This window comes from Macrosteles quadrilineatus, unplaced genomic scaffold (assembly GCF_028750875.1).
Source record: "Macrosteles quadrilineatus isolate MER2022 unplaced genomic scaffold, UCM_ALF_1.0 Scaffold_2__2_contigs__length_208266976, whole genome shotgun sequence".
In the NCBI taxonomy this organism is placed as follows: Eukaryota; Metazoa; Arthropoda; class Insecta; order Hemiptera; family Cicadellidae; genus Macrosteles; species Macrosteles quadrilineatus.
Window position 1 is genome coordinate 162,083,205 of NW_026542595.1, and position 27,539 is coordinate 162,110,743.

General features: G+C 33.9%; 3 protein-coding genes across 4 annotated transcripts in view; 2 read left to right on the plus strand and 1 right to left on the minus strand.

The window, feature by feature from the left end:
- Window positions 1-14,035, plus strand: part of LOC128988028 (uncharacterized) — a 49,821-nt gene extending 35,786 nt beyond the window's left edge. Inside the window, exons 11-16 of one of the 2 annotated variants that reach the window (XM_054409202.1) lie at window positions 150-336; window positions 7,488-7,625; window positions 8,043-8,075; window positions 9,997-10,101; window positions 10,759-10,947; window positions 11,530-14,035. In XM_054409202.1, the coding sequence (XP_054265177.1) occupies window positions 150-336; window positions 7,488-7,625; window positions 8,043-8,075; window positions 9,997-10,101; window positions 10,759-10,947; window positions 11,530-11,796 (919 nt within the window). In that variant the 3' untranslated portion in view covers window positions 11,797-14,035. The remainder of the gene's footprint in view (window positions 1-149; window positions 337-7,487; window positions 7,626-8,042; window positions 8,076-9,996; window positions 10,102-10,758; window positions 10,948-11,529) is intronic. The other variant, XM_054409203.1, reaches the window with a different exon arrangement.
- Window positions 14,036-18,715: 4,680 nt separating this feature from the next.
- The window catches only part of LOC128986964 (uncharacterized), a 28,001-nt gene continuing 19,177 nt past the window's right edge, over window positions 18,716-27,539 (plus strand). The window contains exon 1 of the mRNA XM_054407597.1: window positions 18,716-18,722. The gene's annotated coding sequence lies outside the window, so the exon portion shown is untranslated. The remainder of the gene's footprint in view (window positions 18,723-27,539) is intronic.
- On the minus strand, window positions 21,002-23,146 carry LOC128986965 (gem-associated protein 6-like). Its single transcript, XM_054407598.1, has 2 exons — window positions 22,708-23,146; window positions 21,002-21,477 (listed from the first exon to the last, which is right to left on the minus strand). Exons 1-2 carry the CDS (start codon window positions 22,851-22,853, stop codon window positions 21,129-21,131), a joined length of 495 nt encoding a protein of 164 aa, XP_054263573.1. The 5' UTR covers window positions 22,854-23,146; the 3' UTR covers window positions 21,002-21,128.

Sequence of the window (27,539 nt, forward strand, 5' to 3'; positions counted from 1 at the left end):
TCACAAGTTGGCACTATTGCTAGACTATGATGGAATTTTGGCACCACTGGCTCCTCGCCCTGATCTAGTGTTGTTACCAAATGACACCCAAGTATTGAGATATTTATACACAGAACACAATGTTATTGGGATGTAAATGCCACCCCTAGGTACGTTGGTGATCACAAGTTGGCGCTACTGCTAGACTACGATGGAACATTGGCACCACTGGCTCCTCACCCTGATCTAGCAGTGTTGCCAAATGAAACCAAGGCAGTGCTGGAGCGACTTTCAAACATGCCTGATGTATACATATCCATCATCTCTGGACGGAACGTACACAATGTCAAATCAATGGTTGGTAAAATCTATATATTAATTTGAAACAGTTTTTCTTTCTCACAGCTATTTTGAGAGAACGGCTGGGCGTAGAAACTCGGTAGAGGTGTCTAAAGAATGGTCTTGGTCTGTAGATGAGCCATCAAAAGAGAAACATGGTGAAATCCCTTGGGGCTCTGCCCCAGTGGCCTTTGAATTCCCATCCCATGTTATTCTTATGGAGGAAAACGGGGTTTTTGTCACAGCTAATTTGAGAGAACGGCTGGGCGTAGAAACTTGGTAGGGGTCTCTAAAGAAAGGTCTTGGTCTGTAGATGAGCCATCAAAAGAGAAACGAGGTCAATTCCCTTGGGGCTCTGCCCCAGAAGCCTTTAAAGTTGCCTCTTCAGATTTGTTTACATTACGACCATATGCATAATTCTACACTACTTTTAAATGAAACAGCTGTTAATATTTACATTGTGATTTATTGAATTTGTCAAAATGAAGTACAGTATTTGCGATGGGGTTTTCTGATTTTAAAATGGATTTTCTTCTGCATCGCGTCATGTTTTGCAATATAATGTTTTATTACCAAATCAGTGGAAAATCCTATTATCACAGTAACTCTTAAAATTATTTCTTTTGGAGTCTTATATCTATTGTATGGGTTGGTTTCTGCCTTTTTTATCACTTCTTGGAGATTGTACGTAGGTGATATTCGTTGGCATATTGCATCTGTAGACGAATCTTGGGTTGGTGTAATTATTAGAATGGGAAAGAGTGAGAAATCCTGGACAATTTGATATAGGCTAAAAATAAAACTGAATTAACACTGTTCTACATTTCTTGAGCAATCATTGAAATAACCGATTTGCATACAATAGAAAAATTGAAAAAGTCATAGAAACACAACCAAGTAGAAGAAATAGAAATAATGTTTTTTTTTTTTTTTTCATTTATAATCGTTATCATAGACAACCTAATGCGACTATGAGAGGGAAAAATTTGTAGAAAACACTAAAAAACAAGATCGGCTTTTCGAAAAAAGATAAGATATTTATTTACAAAATATTTTGATTATGTGTAACTGTTTTGTAGATTGTGAGTATTTCCATAATCTTTGAGTCGCCTGTAATGCAATTGCTCGAATTCGAGCAACAGGTACACTAGTATATATTAAGTCTTCTATATGTTTAGTTTTTGTGTGTGTATATAGGTTAATGAAACAATGCCCCAAAACTTGAATTAACTACACTCAGTAAGCTGAAGGAATCAGTATCAGTAAAGTTGTATTTTTGTTGCATATATATTAAGTGACAGACAGCTGACAGCTGACACACTATGAAACGCCAACATAGTGTAGAAAAACACAAGAGCCCGAGTGAAAACTGATAAATGAAATAGCAAATATTTATTTTCATTTTCAAATATCTCAAACACTTAATTTCATTATGGCATGTGTGATAAAATACCTTGTATTTAGACACCAAAACAAAACAGGTCCATAATTGTAAAAAAGATTTGATTATAGATTTAAGGTTTTTTTCTCGAAATTCAATAATTTTCATACACCTATCCAACAGAATGAAAAAATTAAGGACCACTTTAACTGACACAATTGTTTAGCTAGCTTTTCCTCACTCTTAAAATAATTTGAATAATCTCTAGTTTTGTTTAAGGAAAGGCTCTAGGCCAGGATTTTAAATTGTAGAAAAAGGAGGATAGCAGCTAGCTTACCTTGAAAGTGTGGGTAGGCCATAGAACAAGTAGAAAAACATTTTTCAACACAATATTTCGTCCCCTAAGGGACTTTGTCAAGTGTAGAGAAAGAGTTTATAAATTACCTAATTATAAACTCTTTCTCTACACTTGACTTAGTCCCTTAGGGGACGAAATATTGTGTGAAAAATATTTTTCTACTTGTTCTATGGCCTACCCACACTTTCAAGGTAAGCTAGCTGCTATCCTCCTTTTTCTTTGAATAATCTCTAGTCATTGCAGGGTTTTTAAAAATTAGGTATAGTATTAAAGAGGAAATTAAGTATTAAATAGTATTAAGCTGTCCCTGATCATTGGGCTTTAAATAAATGATCCTGACTGATAAAAAAGCTGTTCTCAGTCAGTAAAAAGCCACACAGATCATCTCACACAGTTCTACCCTCATCCTTCGCTCATACTGTATTTTGGTTAAAATACGCACCCTGGCAGCGTTCCCATCTTGATTGATAATATTTTAAAACTGGGGTAAGTGGAAAAGTTTCCAAATGTAATCAAATCTTGAAATAATACCGAGATGTAAATCTAATCAGTTACTGGAAATTTCACTGTGGTTGCCATATCAATCAATCAATCAATCAATCAAAATAACTTTATTCATATTGCACATTTTGTACAGAATGAAGTCAGTTATAAAAACACAATATTAAACTTAAGACTACTTACAAAGAACATTGTTATTATAAAAAAAATCAAATTTCAGGAAGTTGGAAAAAAATCTTCTAATTTATACAAGGGTCTGTTGGTGAGAAATAATTTCAAACGTTTTTTAAATGAATTAAAATTACTTATATTTTTTATATTGTCAGGTAAGCTATTGAAATATTTAACACCACTATAAGATGGAACTTTTTCATAAACCGATAAATTATATCTGTTGAACCCCAATTCATTACCTTTTCTGGTTGAATATGTATGAAAAGAGTTCAATTTTGGAAATCTTTCATGGTTTGATTTAATATAAAGGGCTATTTGATAAATGTATAAGCTAAAACAGTCATAATTCATATTTCTTTAAACTGCTCTTTTGCAGATGTTTTTGACTTTAGTTTTAACATAATGCGAATTGCTTTTTTTTTAAGTTCCAGAATGCTATTTAGGTTAAAATTTGATGTGCCCCCATAAAGACACAACTCAAAAGAAATATGTGATTCAATTAAGGAATGATATACTATTTTTTAGGTTTTTAAACTACTAAATTTTGACATCTGTCTTAATGCATGTATGCCTGAGTTGACTTTATTACAAACGTTTTCAACATGACTGTCCCAGTTGAATTTATCATCTATATGCAATCCAAGAAATTTTATTGTTTTAACTTCATTTAGTAAAATTGTATCCATAAAAATATTAAACTCAGGTGAATTTTTGCTCGTTGAAGAAAAATTTATATAATTAGTTTTTATTGTATTCGGTAATAAATTGATTTCATTTAAATATTGGTTACATTTGGTAAGCTCAACAAAAGAAGAGACTTCCACATCAGTATTTGAATTTCCAGATATTTTTATATTGATGTCATCAGCAAATAAACAAACACGATTGGGAGATTCTATCAATGAGGGGAAGTCAGTTAAGTAAATTAAGAATAATAAAGGCCCCAATATTGATCCTTGAGGGACACCATACTTAACCATTTTTGTTGAGGAAGTGTAAGTAATTAATTGATTATGGCTATTTATGTGATCAATTGTGACATACTGCTGCCTGCCTGTAAGATAAGATTCAAACCAACGCCAAGCTCTCCCTTTTACACCGTTATATTTAAGTTTTTCAAGAAGTAAATCATGTGAGACACTATCAAAGGCTTTTGTTAAGTCTAAGAATATTCCTACTACTTTTTCCTTTGAATCAATTGAATTAATTATAGATTCACAGAAATCGACACCTGCGTCAATCACGGACCTTCCTTCTCTAAAACCATATTGTTCCTTATCTAATAAATTATTTTCCTCTAAGTATTTTGAAAGTTGTATATGCACAACTCGCTCAAAAATTTTTGAAAATGAGCATAACAATGAGATAGGTCTGTAATTACACACTTCTTCTGGGTTACCATTTTTATAACAAGGTTTAATTTTTGATTTTTTTAATTTTTCGGGGAAAATTCCAGAGATAAAAGAAGAGTTTATAACATGTAGTAATGGTAATTATATATATAGACGAGCCTGTTTAATTATTGGCATTGGTATTTCATCCCAGCCAGTGGAAAATTTATTATCAAAAGAAGTTATAATGTTATCCAGCTCTTCATAAGTAATTGGTGAAAGACTGAATTTTGATATCAATTTTTGGGAGGGTGTAATAATATTTTTTGAACCCGTAGAAGATATTAGTTTGGGCAATATATCATTTTCAACCATCATTGTATAGTAATCATTAAAGAGATGACAGACTTCTTCAACGTCCGTGCAGTTATTGGCTTTAATATATGGTAAACTTAAACTTTCACCAAGCCTTGATTTATGATTTGCTCCAACTTCCCTATTTACAATATCCCATGTAGTTTTACTAACATTTCGTGATTTTTCCAATAAGCTATGATAATTAATTACATTTAGTTTCAATGACTTCTTTTTTTAGTTCTTTCTTTTTTTTATCAGAATATTTTGAAATGATTTATCTTTAAAATTCCTAGCAGTATTACTCAAATCTAAAATATCTATTCTTTTATTTATAATATCATCTGTAATCCAATTACTATTTACTCTGGTTAATCTACTTTTAACCTTAGGAAAACAAACATCAAAATCATACTTAATTATATCAAAGAAAACGTCAAACTTATTATTAACAGGTGCATTAAACACATTAATCCAGTTTTCACTTTCTAATAGTTTACAAAACTGAGCAATGCTATCATCAGTAAATTTCCTACGGTATGTTACAATTATTGTTTTTTGGATTTTTGAAATGTCCATACTGTTATCAGTAATTACACACAGCTGAGCATCATGGTAAGACAATTCAGTAATTATTCCTGAAACTTTTATTTTGCTCTTGGCTATATTAGTAAAAACATTATCAATTGCACTCTTCTTTGTTTTGCAAATTCTAGTTGGGAAATTCACCAATGCTTTTATATGGTTAGAGTTTAAAACATTAAACAACAATTTTTTGAGCGAAGCTCACTTTCCCTCACTTTGTAACTTCTTTGTAAGGGCATCAGAATGTAATGGCTTGACCAATTGATATGATATTTGGCCAACAGTTAAAGAATACTGAGCACAATGTTTTGGTAAAAAATATTTGCAAATTTCCTTCTGGATTTTATTTTACGGGTCACGCAATTTCGCTTGTTATTTTAATGTAAGTTGAAAGAAAAATTGTATTGGGTTTATGACATATGGGTTTATCTCGTTTCAATTAAATAAGATAAACATATGATAATTGTTTGTAACTGTTTTGTTTACATTTCAATGTTTACTTTCATCATAGGTTAAAGTTGGAATGTAACAGTTTATCAATGGAAGTAACAGTTTTGCTATATTTGTTTTGAGCATGCCTCAAAGGCCACGTCATAATATTGGTCGTCGCACCGATAATGCAAATATTGTTAAGAGAGTGGCGTCGTGAACAAGAAGAACCAGATGAAGCAGTGGCGGAAGAAGCTGATAATGATAGGCAGTTAGCTAATCAATTCCAACATGAATTAGATGCACAAAAATGTTACACTTGCACTAACTGTCATCGCCAACAACTTCAACAGCTTCAAACCAATCACCGATTTGTTCGCGTTGTCGTTCAAATGCAACTAAATTCACGGTGTTAAATAATATGGATGTGTCAAGTGTCCCGAACGAATTAACTGACCTGACGATTGTAGAACAAATGTTGATTGCACGAGTACATCCTGCTATGCCCATTTACAAAGTACAAGCAAATGGTCAGGATGGCCAGTTTCACTACAAAGGTGCAGCATAAACTATCAGATAAATTTGTCATTCTTTAGAATTGAAATAATATCGGGCAAACAAACAGTGAATCTGTTGAAAGGGAACATATTGAAGGGTGTTAGCTGCTTTAGCCATTGACAATCTTTAAATAATGCTTCGCTCATTTATGCGTCTAAAGTGTAACGGCAGACCATCCTAGTTATTTTTTGATTCCTCCAACACATCAATATTCACATCTCCGACAACCACTATGTTTTTATAATTTCTATTTAAAATTTCCAATAGTAAATCAAATTTTTCTAAAAATATTTTGTCATAACACAATTTAGGAGTTCTGTAAATACCAGCTAAAATAAAAGAATATTTTCCTGCTCGTACTTTAACCACACAACACTCAAATTCTTTGTCTTGAATCAAACTCGTTATTTCTGTTAATTCAAGAGTTTCTACTTTGAGTGCTGATCTGGCCAAAATTAATACACCACCTCCACATGTTAATTTTCGAGTATAAAAAGATTTAACTGTCATATTTTTTATATTCAAACGATTTATTTAATTTTCTTTCATTTTATGTTCTGTCAGTACTAATAAATCCACTGAAATTTCATCTAGTAAGATAGACAACATGTCTAGTCTGGAGGGTAGGTGCTGGATATTTTGGTGTAGGATACTAATTTCGTTATTACTATTTTGATTGCAGTTTGTTTTACTTTTATTGTTTTGACGGAACATTGATGCGTTAGTAGGATTTTGTTGTTTTATATGTTTGGAAGTTTTTTGTAACGATTGCAGTTTAAACTATTTAAGCCATTTGAGAGAAGCTGTGCAACGTCAGGATTACAGATTTGATCGTTCATTAGAATACTATTGGAAATTATACTATTTACATCAAAGCTACTATTTACATGAGAACTATTTACATTTAGACTACACTTTTCACTGGCACGGTTACTCTGCTTTTCCACTTCACTTGACACACACTTCACCGCCTCGCTGTATTGGAGATCGCCAGGGGCTAGGACGGGCTGCTGATGTGATTGCGAAGATACTGGACTAGTAGAAGTCAGGCATATCTCATCTTTCTGTGGTTGTCCGTGCAATGTGTAAGTGACAGGACGTTGCTCTGGTGTCGACCATCCTCGCCATGGTGATGTGTCAGAGATAACAGACAAGTTTATGTCTGGTGTCAGGTGAAGTGGGAGCTCATGAGGAGTGTCCGCTGCTGATTGTGTTTCCGGGTCAAACATTGTAGAGCAGAGATCAATCGTGCTGCTTTCTGGATGCGGGGAGGAGGGCTGTGAGGTTGCTTTGTTGTCCAATCCAATCAGCTGTTTCATCCTTTCAACAAATTTTGCAGGTGACACTCCATTCCGTACCCTACTTCTAGAGGTGTCATTAGAAGTCACTGTAACCACTATAACCATGGAATGTATAAAATAGCTGCCCAGTGTATATTTGGTAGTACATATTTACCAACTGTGATCCTCAAATATAATCTATCTCCGTTGTTGCACAGGTTGGTATTGAAGGTCTGACTTACGCTGGTAACCACGGACTAGAGATTCTTCACCCAGATGGCAGCAGGTTCGTACATCCGATGCCCGCTGAATACCAAGACAAGTGCAGCAATTTGCTCAAAAACTTGCAAGACCAGGTAACTTACTCCCTTATATTTTTTACTCGTTCAACATTTTATTGTTTTACTTTATGTTGTGGCTTGGTTTTATTTTGGGTGCTTATTGGTGTCTTGGGAACATTTCTATCCTTTAGGTTTTGTGTAATGCTCACGGTTTTTTAGTTGTACAGCATAAACCAGTCCTAACTCTCACTTAATGTGCTTTCCAATTGTCCAAATTTTAATTCCAATATTTTGACTACAAGTGTTAATCTGTAGAGTTTTATTTTTCAATTTAAACAAATACCAATTTGTTTAATCCTCTCCTCTAATTCACAACCTGAACTATATTAACAAAACGTATACGACTGCTTGAGGCAAGTGATTGACCACAGTCTGGGTTTTCCTTCTCACTCGGTTGTTTACTACTCTAATTCCATGTTTCTGTGGCAGTAGCAGTGGCGACGTCAGCTTGCAGATCCTCACCAGGTCAGAGATAGCGTGTTGAACCTTGCAATGCGATTGTCAGATTGCAGACTGTGAAGTCGCATCTGCAGCTATAACCGCTACTTGCACCTTCCACATTCTTCCTTATGACGTACTAGGCGATTTTTACAGTGCAGATAAAATAAAAAATTGAAATATTGACTGGTTATGAAAGTAAAAGTTGTAGCCAAGGCAAATTAGGTTCTGATGATGGCTTGGTCAGTTTGTTTTGACTGGTTTTCTGGTGCGATCAGGAAATTAAATGAGCATTTTCAATCCACCCTGTGCTACAGGAAAGTTTATTGGTTGGACCCTACTTTGTTGCACAGTAAAATCGCCTAGTTAACCCTTACAATGCCCCGTTTCGTTGACTTACGCTGTCTTAGCATGGATATGGACTGAGCAAACAACATCAGCTAGCTAGCAAATGCTGCATAAACTCTGGTGAACAACAATCGTAAAAGAATGTAAAATATTGTGGCTATGGTTATTACTTAAGTATAACAGAACCATTTTATTATATAACCTTTTACAGATTCGTGATAAACATTCACAACTTTTCTGCTTCTGTTTTTTTATTTATATTTTGGCTGTAATTTTTACTTTTAAAATGTATAGTTTTGGTTAAATTATTTCAACTTTTTTACCAACATGTATCAAAAGATGTTATTTTTGGATTCATTGTCTTATCTTCTATTAGAATATTAAGTTAAACCATTAAACATTTATTTAGTGTATGCCTGCCTTTTGACTTGGCTTTTCAAATGTTGCATGGTTTGTTTTGAGTTTTGACTTATGTTTCTGCTGGCTATTCATAACGTGTATTTTATGATTGTATTTTATACAGGGTACATTCAAAGGGTCTAAGTATCAAATTGTTTGGATAAAAACTAAAAAGCCAAAGTTTCACAAGGTCCAAAATGAAATATTAAGCAGTTTCATGATGTACAGAAGAAGGATCGATTAGTGCATGATTCACAAAATCTATTTCTTTCAACCTTATAACCTTGTGAAACGGGGTATATTATACTTTTAAAATATGAGCTGTGGCATTGTGTCCAAAACTGGACATTAGCAACTGTCCAAGGTAAAATGCCACTGTATTTTCAAAGTGCCCATAGGTACTCATAAGTAGTTAGGAACTCTCGGTAAATGCTGGTTGATCGATTGCGGTGTTTATGTATCAATGTGAAATGAAATTACTAGTCTCACCTAACCAAACCAAATGTTATTGGACATTGTAAAATTGTCAGAACTATTGGACCATGTGCAAAGAACCACTTTTAACAATGTGACACTGCTAGTAATATTCAAGTACAATTTTCCTACTTCATTTGGTGCACGCTTTGGGCATTAAGACACTAACTCGTCACCTGTATACTTGCAGCATGAGACGTAACCATATATTTATTTACATATTGAACAACTTAAAGTATTCGCATTTAATAAAGTATTTTTAAACTTTCTTGTAGAAAGAAATTATCTGCAAAAGGTTTTGTGAAAAACTTGAATACTGTGTATTGTAAATTCATCGTTGCTGTTCGTTTTTTTCTTTCTTGTTGAAATACTTAGTGATAAGTCCATAACTACAATGTTAAATTATTATGTAATTGTTTCTGGTCTCAGTTGAAGGTAAACTAGATCATAATATATTTTTTGTTATTGCAGGATTTATTTTGGACCAACAATAACTTTGTTATTCATGATCATTGCTTCAATTATTTATTTAGCTTGATGTATGAGTGTGGTAAGATGATGTTTTTTAGTGAATTAAATGCTAGTTTGAATGAATTTTAAAAGTAAAACAAATGGGCTACTTGTATTTACAATCACGCAAAAATTTTAAACCCCTGTCCCATGAGATAATTGCTAAACTTATTCTATGTTTATATGATTTCTTGAGTTAACAAGTATTTTACGTCAGGTTTGCAAGGAAGGTGCCTGGGTAGAAAACAAGGGAGCGCTGCTGACTTTCCACTACCGGGAGACACCGCTGGACCTGCGGCCCGAGATGGTTAAACAAGCCAAGGTTAGTAAAATGTTAACAATTAGTTAAGGGTTGAAGTTCAAACATGATGTGTGTGATTCCAGTCTCCCTAAATAAACTTACGTGATACATATTGGACGTGTGTACAATGGGAGAAAGGGTCTCAGTTCATTCAGTCATTATATGGCCCTGAAAGAATATTCTATATACCTGTATCTAATTGCTTTTTCTAAAAAAAAATTAACTTGTTTCTGAAGTTTCCAGTCCTGATATAAACAAATCAGAGCCAAGTGGAGCCTAGCCTATAAGCTAGAGTGAATAAGCGCCAAGTCAGAAAATCGGGATAAGCCAACCTTTTACCTGGGCTATGACCGTTTTTATTTTTTGTGATATTATTGTAACAAGTGTATTTTTATTTCTTTTATTTTTGACATAGCTAAGACAATCTGTTGTTAGCTTTGGCTGAATAAAATGTTTTGACTCGTTATCGTGATGGTAGAAAGCACCTGCAAATATTGCAAGGCACAATAATAGTGCCTTCACAATTGTTAGAGACAATTGTCGCATCCGGTATTTTAAATCTTGTAATATTTACACAGTCGCAGATAAATGTTTTATTACGCAGTCTGAGTTTCCAGTTACTTTTACATCTAGTTTTATTAACTCCTTAATGTTTAGATGAAATATTTTACTGTTCAGGCTCTTATCGAGGCTGCAGGTTTCACTGCAGGACAGGCACATTGTGCCATAGAAGCTAAACCACCTGTACAGTGGAACAAGGGCCGAGCCTCTATCTACATCCTCCGCACGGCGTTCGGCCTTGACTGGTGCGAGCGCATACGCATCATCTACGCTGGCGATGACACCACCGATGAGGATGCCATGGAGGTAAATTCAATGTGAAACTCTTAATTTGTGATGTAGAGAGAGGTACTCATTAAGATATAGATAAAATGCCTATGTCCAAGAATCAACATTTTTGGTGGAATCTGTTTTTTGATAATTGGGACTACTTGTTTTAGCATTATGTTAGTCAGTATAGATATTACAGGAGGATGGTTTGAATCTTGTGTATAAATAAGCATCAAAGTATTCCTTGCTTGCTAAAAAAGCACAAACATTTTTGCTATTTTTTTTTTGTTTTTTTTTTGCCCTTTTTTACTAAAGGCGATCATTCATACCTAAGTAAACAAAAATGTTATGAAGGTAAATATCTGCCTTTTGTAAGTAACGTTACCAATTATCTCAAGCATTGTTTTTTTATTCCAATATTGTTGGCTAATTATCCACATTTTTACAGAGAAGAAATCCACACTAAACCAATCACAAAGAGGTATACCATACCACACCAACTTTACCACAGACTTCTGATTATTTTCTATTCAAAGAGTTTCTTTTGCCCGAATTCACAGAAGCCAAGTACTTTACCGTTATTTTTCTAATAGATTGATACTTTTAATTTCTTTACAGGCACTCAAAGGTATGGCCGCTACGTTCCGAGTGACATCCTCGCAAGTGGTCAAGACAGCCGCTGATCGCCGTTTGCCGAGCACCGACTCTGTTCTGACCATGTTGAAGTGGATCGAGCGACATTTTGGCAAACGAGCTCCACGTGACATCCACAACGGAAACTTTCACAAGAATTCCATCTCTGAAGAAATGAAGATTCCCCTTTCACTCCCTTCTGAAGTTTCTCTGAGAACTCCCGAGTCCCCGGACAAAAATCCCCTGAAATAATCCCACAATGAACCAAGACAGGGTGGATTCAGCCAACTAGTCTAGCAGAAGCAATGGTTGTCTTCATATTTTTCTAGCGATATACTTATTACTTATTTTAGTGTGCAAACACTAGGCATAGAGAGAGTTAGACAGCACAATAGAGGGGAGGTTATTGTAAAGTGCTGGCAAAAAATTGGCATCAAGTCTCAAATATGTTAGCTGTTGCCTTTACTTTGAATGTCATTTATTTGTAGTTCCTACCCTGAATTACTGCCATTTGGTTAACTTTAAAATTGATTGCTTAAACTTTTTAGTGAATTATCGTCCTATAAAAGTCCAGCACAAATACAGCTAATTTAGTTTGATTTGCGATTCAAACATTATGAAATGTCTCATTAATTTGTACATAGGTTTAATGTGTCAAAAGATATGATGCCATGTTAACGTTTTACATTTTTATAGTATACCGTTGAGTTATAAAATCATATTTCTTTCTGTGATCGTTTAATTGACTTGATTTAATCGTGTCTTTGTTAGTTGTTTTAGATTATCATAAATTTTATTGTAATTATATTTAGCATAGACCCTTAGCTCCCTAGCATAGTTGATTATTTTCTTATTATTTATCTGTAATAGTATGCATTGAAGTGAGTATTTTGGTTTTAAAGCATTCATGTATTTTTTATAGACATTTATAAGTTGTTTAATTATTTCCTCTTTTAAAAATTTAGTTTTCTAAGCATAAATTCAGTTTAAGTTATTTAACAAGTCAGCTAGTGAAGTTAAAATACAATTAATTCCATTTCAAAATTCAATACAAGTGACTAATTACTTATTTGGAAAAACGTAAAGTTTTACGATCGAGGCGAACAGAACACACTACACACCAACAGAATTGTAATAGACGAAATGATTGAATAGCTAACTACAGCTGCTTATTTGTATCAGCAAAATTGAAAACCAGTTTTACGTTAATTTTGAGAGGTTATCTTTACATGAAAAATATTTTTGTTTTCCAAATTGTTTTAACTTAGTTTGTTAAATAATCATGATGTAATATGATGAAAAATTTAGGACATTACTTGGCTATAGCTCATTTCCTAACCTCGGCTTTGCCTTGATCATAAAACTTGAGCTCGGGTGGAAAAGAGTCACTTTACGCCCTAGTGATGAAATATACTATTAGTGCAATATTTCAAAATCAAATAGTTTCCAATTTTTCTAAGGAAACCCCTTAAACATGTTCTCCTAATTTTTAAATAATGTTAAATTGTTTTAAATTTTAGAAATTAATCAAAAGAACACCATTGACTTGTTTGCCTTATCTATGGTTTGCTAAACCTTATTTCTTTGAGCTTTTTTTCGCTTTACAGAATCTTTGTTAAAAAAGCTGTCATATGTCCCTACTTAAATGTTTTTTTTTTGTTTTTTTTTTCATAAATTAGTAGGCTACTTACCACAGTTTTTGAATGTTTTGTATGTAGTATACTGTGAACTAAAACATGTTAGTTATATCCTAAAAAAAAAAACTATAATATATTAAATTTTCCTTGGAAATATTTTAAGATCAACTTCCAGTTAAATTTTGGAATCTCATTATAGTATTGCCTCTAATTTTTCTCCTTGTTGTGGAACGATGCATGATTTAGATTGTAGCATCTGTGTTCCGGTTGGTTCTGAAATGCTAGTTCACTTTCAGAATATCATTTCAGGACTTGCAAATCAACCTTACTTACACCTATTTAGTATTTATTAATGCCTTCCATGGTGAAAAGAATAATATATTTTTATATAACAAATACATTGCCCCTATTTTCTTAGTAAACACAATTTGTAATATGTAAAAGCAGCATTATTTATTGCAAAACCTATTTGGCTTCTCTATAAAAAGGGTAACTAAAAACGTTAAATTTGACTTGTTAAAAGTTTTTGCCTAGAGAAATTATCTGGATGAATTTGAGTACAAAAATAGGTTTTTGATCAAACTTCCATAAAATAAAATCGCCAGAGGAATTTAATTTAAAAAGTAGTTGTCTGTATTTTCTAGAGAATGAATTCTTCTGGGTGAATTTAGTACACCGAATTTTGTCCGTCAAACTTTTATTAAAATTGGATTCAATACATTTTATGTTAGGAAATCTTATTTTTCCATACTTTACATAGGTGTCAGCAGGATCTATACAAGCCTGATATTGCATTGTTTTGGAAATTTTTTTTGTTATTAAAACATTTTTGTCAATAAATAAATCCAAAATTACTTCGTAGTTTATCATTACCTTGTTGTAAACAGTCCATTGTAAGATTGTAGAGACCGATAGTTATTTTAACATAGAAATCTGTTTTGTTTCAAGCAGAGATAGTCCAGTAAATGTGTCAAAAAAATGGGGGTTGCTGTGCAAAAGGTCCGGTAGTTCTAATTTTTGGATATGTTGTTAGTGTGGGTTCATAACATGAAATCAAAGCTATCCACCTCGAGATACCACCGTGCGCCGCGGGGCGCGCCACTTGTTAACGAAATAGCAAAAATCTGACCATTCCTGTGGGTTTTCACTCTATCTCGCGAACAGTTGATTTTACTGAAAGTATTACTTTATATAATTAAACGAGGATAAATTTGTGACAGTTTAAGCCCAACAGCAAGTATGTAGCGTAAATAACGGTCAAAATACAGACCTTCAAATTAAATAAATTTTCCAAAGATGTATAAAAATTGTGATTTTTTTCGATATTTCCACAATATAGTTGTTTGAAGCAAACATCGTATTGATTTAGAGAGTATGCCAGTTTATTTGCTATTAATAGAAAACTAGTGTACATGTTGCTCGACTTCGAGCAATTGCCAAGTATTACAGGAATTATTTCAAAACGAATAACAGTCATATTTACAATGTGTTTAAAAGAGTCAACTCAAAGATTACTGGTGTGTAACTCAGACCATATTTATCTTCGTTGATAAACCTAAAGCATTCTGGCCGGTTTTCTCCTTCTTAAAATGCCTCGCTGTACAGGCAACACAGGTCATGATAGAGGACTAATTGAGAACCAAAAGTCGTTTTGGGGGCAGTGTTAAAGGGCGAATTTGTAAACTAATAGTTGAGTTTGTCCAGGGTCAGGTGCTGACTGTGATGAGTTAAACCTATTACCATAGATTAAAAGAAGTACTCCTTTTATCTATGTTATTACGCAGCACACTGTTCTGTAGCTGCGGTCGTTATCACGATTACGCCTCCTGTCTATGTTTCGTTGTCGTCGCTTCGGAGGCATTATAAAACCACAAATAAACAAATTATAGCTACACAAAACAACGATGAATGCACAAATTTAAATTATAATCATGCTAAAACGATCCGTCATAGCGACACAAAACAACGATAAAAACACAAATTTATGATACAACCATGCTAACACGATCATAGTCTTGGGGGTTATGTTTACACAAACTCAAATAGTAAATAAATGTACTCAATGCATTTCATTGAATTGAAAAATAAATAACAGCAAATAAATTATACAGCTAATCAAAATGTAAACAATTATGTTCTTCATAAGGATAACATGGGAACTTTCAAAGCCACTGGCGCAGAGCCCAAGGGATTTTTTCAAAAATGTAAGGCCAGTTTGCAAATCTACTTGTCACATCTACTTGTCTCATTGCTCTTTCCAATGAGAAGTCAATGGATAAAATCGGTTAAGAAATGGCGGAGGAGTTCAACCGACAAAGTTTCATGTACTCGTAGCGTATTAATTAGATAAATGAAAGTATGAATAAAAATACCCCCACCTCAGCAAACCTGCATACTAAGCAAATTTCCATTTGCTTGATTTGATTTTCACAAACCTATTAAATAATATTAAGAATAATAATTAACTAGTACCTAGGTTTGCTGCTACAGGGAGGGTAATATAGTATATTTTTTAATAAAATAATAATAGTATGATAAGAAACAAATTAATTTACCCAATTTTATAAAAATGTATCTATAAATAAGGAAAAAACAATAATTAAAAATCTTTGCTATTAGAATAACATGGGAATTTTTAATTTGCATTTTTTTTTCTCCGTAACCAATAACTCTAAAAAACATTTTTATGTAGTCTACTGTACTAAATTATTTGTTTTTAAGCTCTCCAAATGTTTTAAAGATACATTGTAAAATTGTATCTTTTGAATTGAGGGACAAAAATACAAAAAAAACTGTTCTTAACAAAAATCCCCATAAAGCAACCGTTCCCATGGCCTGATCATGCTTCGCGAACTCGTTTTAATAAATGTAGGCTTACATGCCAAAAAACAGACCTTCAACAGCAAAACTAATCTTCCCAAAGCTGTCAAAAGTTTATACATAAACATTTAAGCTAAGCTTCGGGTACAATACTTTCACATGAAAACAAAATAAAACACTCAAAACAGTTTAACATAGTTCACAGTTTATTGAGGCTGAAAGATCAGGCAAATGAGATCTTCCAATTACAATCACTCTACAGATCTTCCATGCAGCGGGTCATTTTTCTATGCCAAGTGCGCCCATCTATACAGGACATGCTGAATATGAATTGAAATACAGAACTGATATAGAACACAAAAAATTCTCGGGACTTACAGAGTGCCTATTTTTTAGGCATTTGCATTAATTGGAAACTGAAAACTCGTTGATGTAAAGAAGAGATGTTTATTTACAATTTATAAAAAGTTGCAAATTGTGGCATTTTTGCTGGCTAATGGGAAAAAGTCAATGTTTTTGGTAGCTCCACTTGATCTTTGACTGCAAGGTTAATAAGATAACTTAAAACCAAATTTAATCACGGATTAAAATACTTAATTTTGTCTACATTTTTAATACTTATTTAAGTTATTTATGCTGGAAGCTCTTTTATTATGATGGCAGTGTTCATTGCAGCTTTCACACTGCGACTGAAAATTGTCAGTGGTAAATTTCACCTTCATTTCGTTCGAAGGGGTTAGGTAAGATATGTTATCCTAATAATTTTACCAGAGCTTGGGCTTTATTTGATCACACCTCAATTGTGTATAGGCTACTGATTTAATGTGTTTCCATGATACTCTTATCTTCTTTCAAGGGTATGTCATAGCAGAACAAGTTATTTCTTACACATTTCATATGGTTAGGAGTGTCACGAATAAAGATCTTGTTTCCATCATTGATGAAAGATGGTGAGTCCTTGTTAAGAATTGAGAGAATGCATTGCTTTAACATTGTTATTTCCTTGGTCACACACCACTATTGGAACCCAAAGTCCCACACTTGTTAGCCCAGGCTCATATTGAGCTGTGCGGCACGGTCCGAGCAGTGCAGCACAGCACAGAGCAGCATTGGGTAAAAAGTTTGCATTACACAGTTAACATCGCATATTGGGAAGCAGTGTTGAACAGTTCCCGTATCTGAGTGATACAGTTTCTTGTGTGAGCATGTTGTTAATATTAGGATTTGAGTTCTGAGTCAGATTCAGGTGCTGATCTAGATTTATTGTTACTGCTTCACCAGGGAAAATCTGCATTATTTTTGTATTTTCCCCCAGATTTCATTCTTGTAATTACTCTTTATAAATTTAATATGACTGGTAACGTACAAAACTGGATAAAACGCGCCATTTCAGGAGTGCTGATATAGATTCATTGTTACTTCTTCACCAGAGAACAAGAAAGAAAAGGCAAAAAACCAAACCAAATTACTTTTTTTTTATTGCTAAATATAAATGTATAGATATATATCACATAACACTGTATAGCCGGTTGAGTTCTTGGTTTGCGGTGGAACAGCGTTCCGGCACCTCTCTTTCGGAAAGTTAAAAATATTGGTATAAATAAGTACGTAAATAGATACTAATCATATTAAACAGGTTACAGTTCTGTCACCTCATTATTTTACAAATCGAGCACTGTATGTACATCTATACAGATTGTTTTTTACATTTCTACGTCCCTACCATATACTAGCATACCTATATAGATATATAATTAGGTAGGCCTATGTACACTATATAAAAATGTGAATGAATAGTGTTTTTTCCTTTAGGTAGGGCCTACATTAAAAAATAAAAAATATTATTGGTCCTGGGATTAGGTCTACCTGTCACCTACTGTATGTAACTACTTCCCTATTGGGAAATTTGCTTTAATATCACAACAAAATTTAAGCAAAAAAAAATTAATTTTGAAAATAAGAAACCTTAGGCCTATGCCAACGAATATAAAGGGTATGTATTCATTGCCAACGAATATAAAGGGTATGTATTCATTGCCAACGAATATAAAGGGTATGTATTCATTGCTTATGCCTATCTCTTTTAATTTTTGAGTAATCAACTAAAAACATGTTTGTACCATATAAAACCTAGATTTTAAATGTTGAACATAATGTGTTACATGCCCAAAGAGACACCAATGACACTATAGTTCAGCCGCTTAGAAAGCGACCTGCGCGCTAATGCTAAACCAATGCTGGAGGAGGTCGCTTTCTACGCGGCCAAACTATACAAATTATAGACAATTGTTTTATTAAGTCTTAAATTTGTATTTATTATAGACATCCCCCATCCCATCTATATGGACCAGCTGTAGTCAATTTTTGCTAAAAAAAAAGAACGTTGTGTGAGCAAGTCACAGAATGCGCTAGCGACTAAAACTCTTTTTTCAGTTTTTTCTACCTTATTTTTTGTTGCTGGCCAAGCTGATGGGTCATAACAGTTGCTATAGCACACCATATTTCATTCCTAGCACACCATATTTCATTCCATTAGTTTGAATTGGTAAAAAAGATTGTGTATTCAACAGAAATCAGTACCGGTAATTTAGATCAGCACAATCTGTCGGTGGATCACATCAACTACGACGATTTTGGTTAAAAAAAAACTGGCTATAAATTTAACATGGGGATGGAATGTCTAGTTGTATATTAGTCAAAGGCAGTACTTAAACTGTAAAAGTAGGTATTTAAAAATACAAGAGGTCGTCCAGTAGTAAAAAACACAACAAAAAATATGGGTACTTTCCTGTTAAAGGGAACATTCATTATCATCGATGATTTTTTCCTCAATATATCGATATTAACAAATTGAAACATATCAGCTGACAACTACGATAGCCTATATAAATATTGTTCAGATTCAACAAACAATAATTTTAAAAAAATATTGAAATGAAACTATTCTAAACTAACCTATCAAAACTTGCTGTAACATTTAAAAACTCTGTTTAATTTTCTCCACTCACCTGTTCTGTTATCAAACGGAATTTTTAAGTGATACAGCAAGTTTGGTTGGTTATGTTAGGTTAGCTTAGAAGAATTTCATTTCTTAATCCATATAATAGACTATATTTTAGCCTTAAGATCAGCTGTCAATTTGTAATGTATCGTAAAGGTTGTATCATAGACTAACCAACACAAGTAGACTTCTCATCCCATTGTAAATTTTGAAGCTCGTTTTTCATGTCTAGTTTATGTGCGCCACACTGGGCGCTAGTGTCGACGAAATTTTGTTTCTATTATTTTAGGGTTAATTTTTTGATTTGTGCTTTACTGTTTGGTTAAATAACTAGGGGACAATTTATTGTTTATGATTAGATCGTATAATTTGGTTAAACGAGGTTTTAAATGGCTGTAATAACGGGAAAAAAATTGTAAACAAAACACGATCTCTACAATAAACGGTACAGAACTAACAATAAAATTGTCTTCAGCTGTTCCATAAGGATGAGAAATCTACTAAGGGAGTATGTTTTATCTATGGTTGTATAAAAAAAAATCATCGATAATAATGAACGTTCCCTTTAACAGGGAAATACCAAAATATGTAATGTACAGACTTTTCTCTATTAATTATCACCCCACGCTGTAAATAAAACATATGATTGGATTTATTTCCATTTGTTTTGTTTTGTTTCCTATTTTGTTGTTATTTCGTCACCAGCATGGCAATACATAAGACCCGTGTTGATTTAAAAAAAAATTTAAATTCATTTGTATGCTTATCTTTTAGGCTATTTTAATTTATATGGGATTCTGCATAACTACAGGAAAATATCTTTATACCTTCCCATATAACAGTACCAGTATGTATAGATTTTCCCTGCAATGCACAGGAGCTGAGAAAAAAGGTTTTTCAAGAAACACCCTTGCCTATTAATACAGTATATAGGATTAAGATACGCCGATTAAAACTACCTACAGTAGGAACCCAATCAGTCCTTGCTGCAGAAATTGAATAACTTATTTAGGCCTAATGATTGTGTTGTTGTAGGGTTCCAGTTAATGAAGTACCTATGCGTTAAATATTGGTCTACATGTATAGGCCTACCGGCCCATACTACCTGAGTATGTTAAGGGCTCAAGGACAGGGGCATCAGGCGTACAAAAGTTGCACAGGAACCTCTGTATCCCTACTCTTCTCTGGTAGCCTAATTATTTTATTCTAAGTTATGCTGATTATTTTTTTTTTTTCTAATTAGCTGCATTAAGATATACTAGTGGCTTGTAGGGTCAATAGCCCCTATATATATATGTTTATTAATTTTCTAGTAATTATTTTGTACAGCGTCATTGGTTACCCTACCTTAAATTATCGTTTAACATTTTTATATATATATTATAATATGTATAATACTTATTACATACGGTACCTGCATAATGCAATTTGATGTCTGCTCTGTTTAAAATAAAAATTTCAAAGAGCATACGGTGTCTTTATAATATAAACTTTCTAATCATAATACAACTAAGGAACATTTTCCAATTATATTTACTACTTCACTATCAATTTTACAATAACAAAATCATGCACATTCAGGTGTGGTTATAATTTTTTCAATCACAGCTGTGTTTACACTAAATAAAAATACATAAAATTAGATTCCCATGCTATTTAAATGTGAAATATTTTATTCCGTAGCAACCTCTTGGTGCATAATTAAGAAAAATGAATAATTTTCCCCAAAATTTCATGCTCAGACCTTTAAAATGAGACCCCTCCCAGCTTTCTACGGCCTCCCATTCGCTCACAATTTCATTGTAAAATTTTCGGCTTACGGAATTAGATATATAGATTTTCAAAGGAAAAACAAATTGTTCCCATTAAAAAGGAGCAGAATTAGAATGTACTATTCTTCACTTCTTTAAAATTTGCTGTTTTAAAATACTAGACCTATAACTGTAGACCTACTTAATTTTATAACGAACGTAAATCAAGGAAAACAATTGTTTACGTATAAACCAAGATGTAATATATTTGCACAACACAATTTCACAGAAAACTTTTTAAACCTTCCTTTTAAACATTAGCTTCTCAAATATGAGTCTTTTCTTATTGCTCAGGTTTCGTGTGATAATACTTTTTTACACAGGCATTGACTTTATCAACTCTTGAATTTTGCTTAATACGATTTCATTGTTAGACGAGCATTGGTCAGGTCCATAAGGTGGTTCAATAGTCAAGACATCTTCTAGCTTCAAAAGTTTATCACTCTCAACAATTGGAATTGTGTTCTTTGTCAGCCAATCTTTCAAAGCATGTCTTTTCTTTTCAATCTCTTCTTCACTCATGTGTTTGGCCCAGTCCTCCTTGAAAAGATTGTCTGGGATCTTTGCAACATTTGTAGCCTCGACGACCTTGATGTTCTTAACATTGTGTGAGGGTATTAAATTTACCTTCAAACTTTCTCCTGTCTGGGTAAGAAGAACAACCCTGAAAAATTAAATGGTATAGTTAGGCTACCTATATATATATATAAATTTCCTGGCAGTAAATTTGAGATAAAAGTTAAAAAACAATTGCTTTATTTTAACTTATGTTTGCTTGAAAACTAAACGGTTCTAAGGGTAAACAACTGGTTTACGCTAATAAGTTAGGTACCGGTATCCATTGAAAATAAAGATTCGATTGAAATAAACCTTCATTCGATCTTTTCATTATCAGCAAGTTTGGTTAATTAATTATGCTAGGTTAATATAGGCCTAGTTGATTATTAGTTGATATTGGCAATCAATATTAAGTTAGCGTAGCCCAGTTAAGAAACTGTATGTTACCCCTATAACCTAAGGCCAGGCGCACACAGGCGACTTTTGAGTGTAGCGACAGTTGAGCTGGAGTGCGCACACAGGCAACTTTTTAGTCGTGAAACAAGTTTTCAACTACAGGCACTGTCAAGCACAAAGAATGGTGGAATGTGCTTTCTGAATTTTAGCTATGCCCTACTAAATGGCGCATTTTCTTTCGACCTATCGATGAAGGAGTTGAATTCAGTGACTCAAAAGTAAAAAGTTTGCTGTGTACTTCACAATCTGCTGTTTGATTTTAAATCCTATTGTGTTAGGTTGTTCCAATCTTTAGTAACTGCCGGGCACTTCATCCCTCAAATTCTTCTTCAAATTAATATCCGAATAGTCTTTCAATGACTTTAAATATAATGGCGGCCTCTTCTCAACTTCATCAATTAATTGTTCGACATCCTCATCACAGACACTCATATTTAAGTATAATTATCTAAAAACTTGACACAACAAAAAGAGTAGAGCAAACACTAGTGACAGTTCTGGCCACGAGTACCGGTAGCTGAATTCCTGCGGTGAGACCATAGATAAAACATTGTTTTATCTATGGTGAGACTGAGCGACACAGCGACAATTTAGTCGCATGTGTGTGCGTCTACACTTGTTACAATGGATACCAAACCTTGAGCGACAGCGACAGTCCCGCGACAATTGAGTCGCAGAGCTGTCTCTGGCAAATTGGGTCCGGGAACATCGATTGCAATGCAACAGTTGCGCGACTGTCCCTAGACTGTTTCCTTGGTGTGCACACTCCAGTTTAAAACAATGGTGAAAATTTTAGTCAGGCAACTGTTACTAGACTCAAAATCGCCTGTGTGCGCCTGGCCTAACATACTCCTTCCTAGTAGGGTCCAAAGTTACTTACGTTTCTGATACAGGATCAATGGTGAACAAGATGCCCGTAGATAATGGACCGCCTTTTGTCTCAACTTCAACTAGATTATTAACTAGTGATTTGAAATGTATTGGATCGCTAGTAAACATTTTGTGAATATCTTCTGAGGATGTCATGTTGAAACAAATCACAAAATAAGTTACGTTTGAATAATTATTGGCAAATACTTTGCCACAACTTCACAAAGATCACACTAAGTTATCGCTTGCTTTTTTGCCTAGGAGAGGGCTAAACAATTCAAATTGTGTTACAGATTAATGCGTATGATAAAATCTAACTAACTTATTCGATAAATCAGAGAAAGTTAGAATAACTTAAGTTTTATTTATTTACAATATTTAAAAACACCGGCTCACTCACTGATAAAAATAGCTTCGGCCTCAGTTCAGTTTTGTAAGGTTATGTTTTTTGTTATGTTAGTGTTACTAATAGTGAGCAAGTGTTTTTTTTCTTTTCTTGTTTGACAAAACAAAATTGGCCGGCCTTGCTCGGTATGAACAATGCAGCCGCGTGGTTCAATATTTTACATATAACCTTTTCATTTGGGTTTTTTTCCTTCAGGTTAAGCACGGGTCAGAGCACCTCTACTCACTGAGCTAAAATTATAACTGGAGGTAGCACTGCCATGTCAGAAGTCTGTCAAAAGCGTGTCGCTGATTTTGTTAGGTTGGTATAGCAGTGGATTTTCTTATCATAGCAATAACATGGCTTCTTATAACTAGGTTGGTATAGCAGTGAGTTTTTTTGTCATAGCAATAACATGGCTTCTTATGACATCCGCCTCACGCAAACATGGCGGCTGGCGACACGCATCTTTGACATTCAGTGCTACCTCCAGTTAGAATTATAGCTCAGTGGTCACACTAGGCTGGCATCAGCGGCGAATTAAAAGAAGCCGCTACGCTACTGTCAGCTTATTGTGACCACAAAACTGGTGCCGCCAGCCGGCGAGTATTTGTCAGCGGCTGGCGAAGTCGGACATGTTAAACTTTTGGTAGCGAGGCAGCGGCGACTAGAGGTCACGTGTAAAATGTAAATGACTTTAAGTTTTAAGCATATTAAAAAAAAGCTTTACATACTATCCCGTATAGACTACTCCTGCGAAAACAGTCGTTTTCAACAATTTAAATTATTATAATCAGCAAACACATATAACAACTTAATATTGTGCCACGGCCGTACCTTTAACTACAGGCCGTGGCCTGGTAGAATTGGCAACGTCGCAAGTGGTGTTGTCTAGCGCCAGACGTCCCATAAGATAACATGACAGACAGGTGACACCAGCTTATTATTTCGCGTTTTATTCATTAAAATTAAAATGTATGAACATAAATTTATTGAAAGATTGAAAATAAAACATATAGGATTGAAAACAAAAACAATATTTAAATAGAAAATCAATTTTTGTACTTTTAAAGTGGAGTCAATATTGTCATAACCCTTAAATATAATGCAAGAGTCCAGTAACCATTAACCAAGCTTTCGTAAATACACAAATACCATTAGCTGCTGTCAAAATAAACAGCTGTTACAACACCACTTGCGACGTTGCCAGTTCGGAGGCCGCAGCCTGGAGTTAAAGGCGGCCGTGATTGTGCTCGTTGATTACAATACGGTACCGGGAAACCAATATAGACTTGCTCGGTTGTGGTTAATTGGTTTTAGACCCATTGGTTAAAAAGACATTCTCGTGAACGTCAAGTAATGACGTGAATGTTAGACGCATTTGATAATTTACGAAAACACATTTTTTTACCAACCATTGACATTTGATCGCTGAAATAATAAGAACTCTGTAAATGTAAAGTATGCAATTAAACAAAAATAAGATACACTTTTATGATCATGCTTATCAGTTTAAGTGCTACTCGCACAGAATGTTAAATAACGTCAGCAGAGTAAAATACGATACAAACAAAATCATTCCCCCAGAAATATCGACTACCCCCCAATGTTATGCATACAGGTGCATCGGTCTAAATCATGTTTATCCACTTCTAGATTAGCTGGAGATCTGAAATTTGGCACGATTGTAGGTCTTGCATGCGCCCTTTTTGAAAAGTGGCATTTTACAATAATAACCCCCTCCCCCCCCCCGACATATTGAATCCCCCTAATGTTATTATTACAGGTGCATCGGTCTAAATCACGTTTACCCACTTCTACAAAGTACCTAGCTTACTTTGGTATTCTGACTGAACCGTTTAGAAACGTGCTAGACTTGAAGATTTCCGAGGATGTGTAAGTAATCTAATAAGCCACCAACCCACAATGGGGGCCTGGGGGCGGAGCATCCAGCGAGCCAATGGTGAGTACATATATTTACTTTGGAAACTCCTTAACTAGTAAAGTTTTTTCCTTTTTTTGAGCGGATTGGGGAAAGGGGCAGTATAAAATGGGGCGACTTGTGCCCCTGAATTTGGGGGATGGGTACCTCTGAGAATACTATGAAGTAATATAATCAATGCTGTGTCATACTATAACATTAGGTATTGTTAGTAAATACTACTTTTGAAAATTTATATAGAATGCAATTTGAAAATTTGTGTGGATTAAACCATTGACTGATTAAACTCTTGGCGTAGTGGTAGAGCCAAATGCTTGATTTTATTTCATTCCTCACTGTAAAGCAGGTTCTTTTAGAGCGTGATTACATTTTATTCCAAAACCCAATTGGCCGGAAGCGGAAAAAGCCTTTATGATTTTTCCTAATTACTAGATCTTTCGTCTTTGTTAGTTTTGTATGAACATAAATAAGTATTCAAGTTGACACTGTTTTCTCTAAATTCATAAATTATTTGATTAGATTAGTCAGCCAGTTGAAAATATATGATACAAGATTCAGATACAAAAACCTCAGTGAATTATAGTAAGTTACTAAGTTAGTGAGTGGCTGAAGGAAGAGTTCCTCTGATTCTCTAAACCACCTAACCACCATGAGTGTTGGTTTGTCATCTCTGTACTTCCCCGGGCCAGTTGTAGCTGATTCCAGTAACTAGGCCTAATTTTATTCATCAGTAGTTTCTTCATTTACTGGTTCACTTATAACGAAATCAAATCAGTCATTGGAGTGTTGGATTTTTTCCACAAATTATTAGGCAAATATATTTTAAAGAGAGTTTAAAAACAGACCCCGGTTATGGTAAGTAGATCTAAACGTTAACACCAACTTAAAAGTTTCTATCAGATAAGTTAACTAAGTTAATGACTTAACTTGTAGTTTAAGGCCAACCCTGGTAAGATTTAGGACCAATCTTAAGTTTAACCCTTAGGCTAGCAGGTCTGCTTTAGTAAATGGGCCTGGGCCCTCTGCCTCTGGTGCGAAAAATTTTAAAAGACTTCTCAAGAAATATTTAATGGGCCTGTCCTTATACTCTTTAGATGAATAGAAAATGGCTTTATCATAGTTTTAAGAATTAGTTTTAATTTATTTGACACGATTCATGTACAACCATGTATACAAAGTCTGATTTCCGGACACGGAAAGTAAGTAAGTACCATGGACCAAAATGGTTTTGCAGCTCTCGATCGTTTCAAGTTCGAGCAGGCAAAACCTCATTTTCGGCCCTAGGTACGAAATATAGGCCTAGGCTACTATTTATCCTTAGTATTTTCTTAGATAGGTAAGAATAAAAATGTAAGAAACAATGAATTTTCGATTTTATGTGGTTACTGGTTTTTTAGTTTACATTTCTTTGTTTCTTCATCATTAACTTAACTTAATTCGTGTTTTTGCTATTACTTTTTTTTGTTACTTTTCATATTTTTTGTTATATTTATTAAATATCAATCAAAAAGTAAACAAGAATTATAACTCAATTTGATGTTTACATCGGGAAAAAATAAATTTAGTAATCAATATATCGAATCGGATATTAATATTTATCGTTTTTACCCGATAATATACTACGTGTCCTCTGTGGAACTGTACGGTACCCTGAATGGAATTCTGATAAGTATTTTTTTTTGCATATGCCATAAGTGGTTTTTTTAATAGATTTGATTAACCTTTGTTGTACTTTTAAGTTTTCAGTAAAATTTTAATTAATATAAGTAAGTTATCTTAAGAAATTTGAAGTCTGTTGTGAAATTTGACGTTTGTGTGCAATTTTGGTAGGTACGTAAGCACTTTATTTTCATGCATAATGAATGTGGTAATCCAGACGTCACATTTTGGAATGAGTCAGTAATCAATAACTTAAAAAAGATATCAATAGCTCATGCTCATATCCACCATGTCATAGGATTAATCTCTATAGACTGTTTAAAAAATGTCAGTGCAGATGTGATTTTGTTGAACATTTAAGATGCTTCACCTTATTACATCAACTCTTAAAACCTGATTTATAACTAACATTTTATTTAAAGGTCTGGATACAGGGCCGTCCCTAGTGGCGCCTGGAGCAAATGTGGTTGTGGCGCCCGCTCCCCCCCTGTAAAAGTCGCATTCGTATATTTAAATACTATAATGTCAATACAAATAGCCGCAGCGCGGCGCCCCCTCAGCCCCTCATTCTTTTAATGGAAATTTGAATTGCCCTTAGGGACACAATATTTAGTACCGACCGGTAGATTGTTAAAATTATTTTAGTTTGATGAGAGTGAGAGTACTTAGCCTGTTAGTAAGTTATGATGTACATATTTATTAGAAAAATCACTTATTTTTGCTTAGAGTTGTTGATCTTCTTCTGTTATCAAGTTATTGACATGTTTTATTGCTTGAGTGTAGGCCTATGATGTTTAGTGATCAAACAAATCTATCTATTGGAGAGTGTTAGTCACCACACCAACATAAGGATGAG